Source organism: Bidens hawaiensis, unplaced genomic scaffold (assembly GCF_021521415.1).
Source record: "Bidens hawaiensis isolate Kalapana, Puna unplaced genomic scaffold, B.hawaiensis_p1.1 tig00058279_1, whole genome shotgun sequence".
NCBI classification, from domain to species: domain Eukaryota; kingdom Viridiplantae; phylum Streptophyta; class Magnoliopsida; order Asterales; family Asteraceae; genus Bidens; species Bidens hawaiensis.
Genome location: NW_027500531.1, coordinates 82,391 through 91,075, shown reverse-complemented (window position 1 = coordinate 91,075; position 8,685 = coordinate 82,391). Strand labels below are relative to the sequence as shown.

The following is an 8,685-nucleotide window of genomic DNA, read 5'->3' as shown; positions in this document are numbered from 1 at the left end:
GCACAGGTATTACGAATGTTATCACGGCATCATGAAACCAAAAGTCCAAAATGTACCACACTTAGTATGCTGATTGTTTTATTATGTTTCCAGAATGTTGTTCTCTTGGTCCACTTTTTCACGGGGATCGTTCTCATGGTAATATCATTCATTATGGGATTGATACCAGCAACTCAAAACTTGAATTCTATTCTCAAGGTTGGTATATATTAGTAATTTGTCAATATAGATTATTTATAAGTATACTACTGATTTACAATATTCACTGTGTTTTGGACCAGAATTTCTTCCGACTATCTCCAGGATTTTGTTTTGCTGACGGGCTCGCTTCACTTGCTTTGTTACGTCAAGGAATGAAAAACGGATCGAGTGAAGGATATTTCGGGTGGAATGTGTCTGGTGGATCTATTTGTTATCTGGCAGCCGAGGTGTGTTTCTGATTATTTATTATAATCGTTTAGCTGAAATTGCTAAATGACATAAAGTATTTAATTTTCTTTATGTGTGACAGGGTATTGTCTATTTTCTTTTAACACTTGGACTTGAAGTTTTCCCTCTCCAAAAATTAAACTCATTTGACATGAGTAACTTTCTGAAACGGCTCAGAAGAACCGATCCAACCGTTTCTGATTCATATTCTGAACCCCTTTTGACAAAAAACGTTGTTATTGATCTTGAGGAAGATATAGATGTGCAAACTGAAAGAAACAGGGTTCTTTCAGGCTCCATTGATAAAGCCATCATCTACCTGCGTAATCTTCGCAAGGTTATTTTCACTTCTAATTCATCATTTTATCTTCAAAGTATGATAAAAACAATGCAGTCTGTTTAACCATTTTGTTGTATATTAGGTTTTCCCGGGAGGGAGAAAACATGGTAAGAAAGTTGCAGTCCATTCATTGACTTTCTCAGTCCAAGAAGGAGAATGTTTTGGTTTTTTGGGAACAAATGGAGCTGGGAAGACCACTGCTTTATCTATGCTATCAGGTACATCCATTTTGGTCAACAAATTTCGTGTATTTGACTATTAGTCAAACCTATTTCAGTATTTCACACTCTGAAAGTTATAAAATTACTTGCAGGAGAAGTATATCCAAGTGATGGAACTGCATTCATTTTCGGTCAAGATATGCGATTGAATCCCAAAGCTGCTCTCCAGCTTGTACGCTATTTTTCATTTTCTTATTATTATATTTTAGATTAAATATATACAGTTAATATATATATACATATTTTAATAAATTCTGTTTCAGATCGGTTATTGTCCACAATTTGATGCTCTGCTTGAATTTTTAACCGTTCAAGAACATCTTGAACTCTATGCAAGAATAAAAGGTGTCCCAGAATCCATGCTGGACAATGTAAGTCTTAAATAACAGTATTCTATCTTTTATACTTGATTTCTTGAGGGTAAAATGTAGATGTGTATATCACACTAGCTAATGTTTCAAATTTGACAGGTTGTAATGGATAAGATGTTAGAGTTTGACTTGTTAAGGCATGCTTCTAAGCAATCGTTCACTTTAAGTGGCGGGAACAAACGCAAGTTATCCGTTGCAATTGCAATGATTGGAGATCCTCCTATTGTTTTCTTGGATGAACCATCCACAGGTTAATTATAATTTATATATGATATTTTTAATTATGTTTTCCTTAGTATAAGATTTAAAAGAAAAGACTCATGTATGATGATTTTCAGGAATGGATCCTATTGCAAAACGGTTTATGTGGGAAGTTATATCTCGTCTATCAACTAGAAGCGGAAAGACAGCTGTTATTTTAACGACTCACAGCATGAATGAAGCTCAAGCTCTTTGCACAAGAATTGGGATAATGGTACGCCTTTTTTCTTTTTATAATAGAGAAATTGAACAAATGGTCCCTTAGTCTAAGCGGTTGTGAGATGGTTGCATGTTTAGTCCCTACCGTTAATCCCAGCTAGTTTTAATGGAAAAAGTGATGTCATACGTCAGTCATGCAAGGGTAGTTGTGTCTTTTCAAATTTGAAACCCTAATAACATACTCTTTCATCGCCTTAGGTCAGCGCAAAATCGAATGTGCAACTTAAAAACATAAAGTGATGAAGTCAATGTTAGGAGTTTTGTACTTTGAAAGGTTATTTATTAGGGTTTCAAATTTGAGGAGGACACAATTACCCTAACATGAATGGTACATGACATCACTTTTCTATTAAAACTAATTGGGATTAATGGTGGGGAGTAAACGTGCAACCCTCTCACAAATGTTTGGGACTAAGTTTGAAACTTCTAAAATTTGGGGACCAAACATGCAAAATGCTCAAGCCTCAGTGATCATTTGGGCATTTTCTCTTTTGTAATATCTATAGTTACCGAATCTCTAATTCGAGTCCATGTATTTAAGGTTGGAGGAAAACTAAGGTGTATCGGCAGTCCACAACATCTAAAAAACACGATTTGGAAATCATCTTGAACTGGAAGTAAGAATCTCTTGATTTTATTGTTCTTTTTCTTTTTTTTTTCTTTTTCTAAAGTAACCATTTATGTATTTCTATGATTAGGTGAAACCTACTGAAGTGAGCGCGGGTGATTTGGAAAGACTGTGCCAGATGATTCAAGAAAGGCTATTTGACATCCCGTCCTCATCCGAGAAGCATTTTTGGTGACCTGGAGGTTTGTATTAGAGGGACTGACTCCATAACATCTGAAGATGCTTCCGCCACTGAGATTAGTTTATCAAAAGAGATGATAATCTTGATCGTACGCTGGCTCGGAAACGAAGAAAGAGTAAGAACTCTTACAGATAATGTCGGCTCTAGTGGCATGTTTGATGAGCAATTACCTGACAACTGGCCCGTGATGGTACCTTTTCTTTATACATGTTCACATAAGTATGTAATATGTTTTGTGGATTTAATGTATGACTAGTTGATGGTGGACATGCCAGGTGGTCTCCCACTACCAATTTTCTCAGAGTGGTGGTTAGCAAAAGAGAAATTCTCGGTGATAGATTCGTTTGTTCTGGCTTCGTTTCCTGGGGCCACATCTCAAGGTTCCAATGGATTAAGTGTTAAATATCAGGTACCCTCCTTGCTGTTAATTAATTTATACATATTATATTTAGTTTTCAATCGGTTGATCAATTTATTAACCATTTTTTTAGTTGCCACGTGGAGAGGACTTCTCACTTGCCGATGTTTTTGGACTCATAGAGCGAAACAGGTGTGTGCGTGTCTGTGTGTTTGTATATATATGCTTTTTATGTTATATGATTCTTCTAACTAAATATTTGATGCAGAAACCAACTAGGGATAGCAGAGTATAGCATAAGCCAGTCAACACTTGAAACCATTTTCAGTCATTTTGCAGCCAATTCATGAGTCTGAGTACACAAATCTGTCCAATGTTGATGATGAGGCGGGCCTGCTGATCCGTTTTTTCTTTTTAAAAATGTATGAAGTTGGCATTTGAGCCGATTCAGTGAGTTATTAGTCGATAGCCTAACATAGTTGCATAACGGAAAGTGTATGTACATCATGGTGTAATATGGTTATAGTTTCGTTGGGTTTTTGTCACTGATGTACCTTGCGTTTTGATACGATAGAAACAAGAAATCAGAGAGAGAGTGTTTACACCAAATCAAGCATGCTGTTTATTCAGTTAATCCTGTTATTTGTACATGTCTAACAGACTAACTGACTATTACAATCAAAATCCCAAACTATCTAACTATTACATTCTAAGTCCCTGTATTATAACTATTGTAAACTATTGTAACAATACCCCCCTGTTGACCTGAAACTTCACCTCAAGATTCAAAGTGCGGAAACTTTAATTGCAGAAGTTCCAAATCCTCCCAGGTAGCTTTAGTGATCGGCAATCCCTGCCAATGAACCAGAACCTGCACACCCGCTCGTGTACCCTTTCGTAATAGTTTCTGATCTAATATAGCACGAGGTTGAACAGTAAAGTCTGCAGCATGGGGCAATGGAGTAACAGTTGAAACAGGACCTGGAGCAGCTTTAAGAAGAGATACATGGAAGACAGGATGGATCTGAGAAGAAGCAGGTAAGTCCAATTTATATGCAACTGAGCCAATTTTGTCCATAATTAAAAATGGACCATAGTATTTTTGGACTTAGTTTCTGATGATGATGTTTCTTTAGAGTGGTCTGCACATATGCCTGTAGTTTAACATACACCCAATTGCCTACTTCAAAATGTCTCTCAGAATGATGCTTGTCTGCATGTTGTTTCATCCGATTCTTGGCTTTAGCCAAATTAGTCTTCAAAGATACTAACTTGATTTCTCGTTCTGGAACCATGAATCCAAAGATTCTATTTGAGTTTCATTTGGAATGTAAGGTAAATGCAGGGGTGGATGAATGCCATCTAAGGCCTCAAATGGACTCATGCCAATTGCAGAAAGTGTGGTGGTATTATACCACCACTCTGCTAAAGTGACCCATTTAGACCAAGATCTTGGATCATCCATCACCATACACCTCAAATAGGTTTCAAGGCACCTATTGAGGACTTCTGTTTGACCATCAGTTTGTGGATGGTAGGCAGAAGAAAAGATCAGTTGAACTCCCTGCAATTTCATAAAATTTTTCCAGAATAGGCTCAAAAAAATAGGATCTCTATCTGAAACTATAGTAGTAGGACACTCATGTAGCTTGAATACATTATCAATCACTAGCTGAGCAATCTGAGCAACAGTATAAGGAGTGAGTGAGAGGCAGAAAATGTCCATATTTGGTGAATCTGTCAACAATCACCAAGATGGCATCTTTACCGACTTAGGCAACCCGGTAATGAAATCCATGGATATATCACTGAAAATTGATTTAGGGGTAGGTAAAGGCTGTAATAGTCCAGGGGAAGCCACTCTCTCATATTTAGCCCTATGACAAGTGTGACAATTCTTGACCCATTGCTTCACATCAATATCACATTTCTTCCAATAGAAAAATTGTTTTAACTTTTTGTAAGGTAGGATATTAACCTGAGTGCCCCCCTCCCCCCCCCCCCCCCCCACAGGAGAAGAATGACATAACTGCAAAATGTCATTTTTAAGCGGATAATCATCACCAATGACCACTTTACCCTTCCTTTTAAGCACTTGCCCATCCGATGTCCAATTTTTAATAATAGAAGTATGCTGCAACTTATTTAGGATAGACTGGAGTTTGGGATCAGATGTCCAACTTTCCTTAATTCTTGGCCATAAATCTGACTGAATAGAACTGAGACCCATTTCAAAAAGAGCCAACCTTTCTACCCTGGATAAAGCATCTGCAACCTTATTGTCCACCCCTTCTTTGTAAACAATTTCATAGTTATAACCTAAAAGTTTGGCCAGCCATTTTTGTTGTAAAGGAGTGCTAACCTTTTGATCTAATAAGTATTTCAAACTTCTTTGATCAAATCTGATGATAAAATGCTTGACAATCAAATAATGGTGTCAATGTTTGGCTGCCATTAAGATTGCCAAAAGCTCTTTCTCATAAACTGACATGGCTTGTTGCTTAACTGATATGCCTTTACTAATAAAGGCTAAGGGGTGATTTTCTTGCATAAGGACAGCTCCAAGTCCTTTTGCGGATGCATCAGTCTCAATGATGAAGACCTTAGAGAAATCAGGAAGAGCCAACACTGGAGCAGTAATTAAGGCCACTTTTAGTTGCTCAAATGCCAATTGAGCTTCTTCAGTCCAGTAGAAGGCATCTTTCTTTAAGAGATTGGTAAGTGGTCTGGCTATACTACCAAAAGATTTAATAAATCTTCTATAATAGCCTGCTAAGCCTAAAAAAAAAACCCTGAGTTGTTTGACATTGGTGGGTTGGGGCCATTGAACAATAGCCTCAATTTTACTAGGATCAGTGCTCACTCCTTGCTCAGTTATAAGATGTCCCAGATATTCCACCTTAGAACCAGCAAAACTGCATTTAGATTGCTTAGCTAACAGGGAGTTAGCTTGAAATAATTTCAATACTTCTTCCAAGTCTACTAAGTGTTGTGCCATGGATGCACTATAGACCAAAATATCGTCAAAGAATAACTAATACACCTCTTTCTCAATAGAGGCTTAAAAGTAGCATTCATAAGGGCTTGGAAGGTTGCTGGAGCATTGGTAAGGCCAAATGGTAGAACTAGGAATTCAAAATGGCCTCGGTGAGTTTTAAATGCTGTTTTGTGGATGTTAGGTTCATGCATCCTGACTTGTTGATAACCTGACCTCAAAATCCAACTTAGAAAAAACTGTAGCTCCGGCCAACTCATCCAACAATTCATCTATTAAAGGTATAGGAAAATTATTCTTAACTGTGGCTTCATTAAGCTTCCTGTAATCCACACACATCCTCCAACTTCCATCCTTCTTCTTAACTAGCACCACAGGAGAAGCAAAAGGGCTGGTGCTTTCTCTTGCAATGCCCATATCTAATAATTCTTGTGTCATCTTCTCAATGATATCCTTCTGAACAGCAGGATATCTGTATGGCTTTTGGGCAATGACACTGATTCCTTCTTTCAATATAATTTGATGGTCACAACTTCTTTTTGGTGGTAATGAAGTAGGTAAAGCAAATACATGATCATAGTTTTCCAGCAATGTATTGATCTGTGAAACATCAGATTTTCCCTGTACCAATGGTACATGGGTAAATTCATCTGGTGGCATCAAGTACAAGCTGAACAATTGTGCTTGAGCCATCTGTCCTTTATTAAGTAACAGTGATTGTAACTTTTCACTAGAACACAAACTAAAGGTTTGTTCCTTAGACCCTTTTAACTCACAAACTATGTTATTAACCTTGAACTTCATAGTTAAATCCTTAAAATTCCATGTAATGTCATCAAGACTTTGTAACCATTGTATGCCTAACACCATATCATAATTGGTGAGAGGTATAAGCAGAACATCAGTCTTGAACCATTTACCCCTGCATCATCCATTGGACATTCTCACATACCTTTGTACAAGACATTACATTACCATCAGCTATGGTAATTTTCATAGAAGGCATTTCCTTAGTAGGGCAACTCATCTTATAAGCTATCTTTTCATCCAAAAAATTATGGGTAGAACCTGAATCTATCAAGATATGAAGTGGTTTTGTACCTATTGAACCGGTAACTTTCATTGTGGAATATGAAGACACTCCCATGATAGCATTAAGAGAGATCTGAGGGTCTAAGAATTCTTGAAGAATAGGTTCACCAGATTCCTCTTCTACTTCCCAAACTTCAATAGAAAACAGCTGCTTATTTTTGTACTGATGAGTTGCAGAGTACTTCTCTATACACCCAAAGCATTCTCCTCTAGCCCTTTTGTCTGCAATTTCTTTAGTTGATAGGGTTCTGGTGGTTCTTGGTTTATATGGTGGTGCAGGTAATAAGGGTAGATTAGCAGATGAAATAGGAGTAGGATTGTAAACAGATTTAGGGTAGGAATCAACAGGTTTATAGGATGGTTTGTAACTAGTTTTGTAAGAGGAACTAGGTAAAAGTTTTAGGTTATCTGTTTGTTGCCTAGCTAACATGTAAGCCTCAGGCAAGGTTCTTGGTCTTAACAATTTCAGTGGGTTACCAATCTCCGGTTTAAGAGCATTGAGAAATAGACTTACAGCATATTCATCACACAAGGTGACTCTGGTCAATGATAGATCAAATTGGTGGCATAATGTTTGTAAGGCATCAATTGTCAAATCTTGTTGTCTCAGAGATGCTAAGGCTGCCATAGCATTCTGATCCATTACCATAGCAAATCGAGTAGAGATATTAGCCTTATACTCGACCCAAGTCATGCCATCAATAGATCCTCCTCTAGGTTGTATGAAAGATTGGTGCCATAGTAAAGCCATATCTTCAAGATGAATGACAGCCATTCTAACCTTAGTATTTTCAGGAGTATTATCAATTGAAAAGAAATGCTCTACCTTGCACAGCCACCCTTCCACATTGATTCCATTGAACTTTGGAAATTCAATCTTGGTTAGCCGATTAAAACCCCCAAATCCATGGAATTGATTATTATTGCCTTGATTATACTATTGATGTTGTCCACCATTGTTATTAGTTTGATTAGCCTTTAATTCTTGCAAGGTTGCAAGAACTTCAGCTATTTGAGCAGCCATTTGAGCTGACTGCTGATGTAGTTGATTCTTAACAGAATCAATTTCTAGGTTAAGAGTTGACAACTGATTTATGTTCATTCCAGCGGTTGCTTCCAATCGTTGCAAGGCCGCATCATGGTCACCAATACGCTGCTCTACCGATTGGTTCCGAGTTTGAGTAGCCATTGATGACGTCAGATCAGAATTGAAGAAGATTTTGTGTGATTTGAAAGTAATTGACCGAACAATTGGTCAATTGGATTGAATTGAAATGAATTTAAGAACAAATTGATCGACAACGATCAATTCAAGCTGCAATTGAAAAGAATCTGAATGAATTAAGGTTCACGAATTGGGGAAAATTGAGTGTATTAGGGTTCACGATCAAGAGCGTCTAAGGATGAACTGCTCTGATACCACTTGATATGATAGAAACAAGAAATCAGAGAGGAGAGTGTTTACACCAAATCAAGCATACTGTTTATTCAGTTAATCCCGTTATTTGTACATGTCTAACAGACTAACTGACTATTACAATCAAATCCCAAACTATCTAACTATTACATTCTAAGTCCTTGTATTATAAC

The 8,685-nt window shown here is 37.2% G+C and overlaps 1 protein-coding gene and 1 pseudogene across 2 annotated transcripts; one reads left to right on the top strand and one right to left on the bottom strand.

Moving 5' to 3' along the window:
* The first annotated feature begins 96 nt into the window (after positions 1–96).
* Positions 97–3,402, top strand: LOC143602285 (ABC transporter A family member 1-like; annotated as a pseudogene). Its single transcript, XR_013147806.1, has 13 exons — positions 97–198; positions 282–428; positions 512–766; positions 852–987; positions 1,083–1,162; positions 1,254–1,361; positions 1,461–1,611; positions 1,700–1,836; positions 2,383–2,458; positions 2,540–2,840; positions 2,926–3,059; positions 3,142–3,200; positions 3,277–3,402. The product of XR_013147806.1 is annotated as an ABC transporter A family member 1-like (transcript).
* A 2,787-nt stretch (positions 3,403–6,189) lies between these two features.
* On the bottom strand, positions 6,190–7,870 carry LOC143602280 (uncharacterized). Its single transcript, XM_077079450.1, has 2 exons — positions 6,979–7,870; positions 6,190–6,863 (listed from the first exon to the last, which is right to left on the bottom strand). Exons 1-2 carry the CDS (start codon positions 7,868–7,870, stop codon positions 6,190–6,192), a joined length of 1,566 nt encoding a protein of 521 aa, XP_076935565.1.
* Between the last annotated feature and the right edge of the window lie 815 nt (positions 7,871–8,685).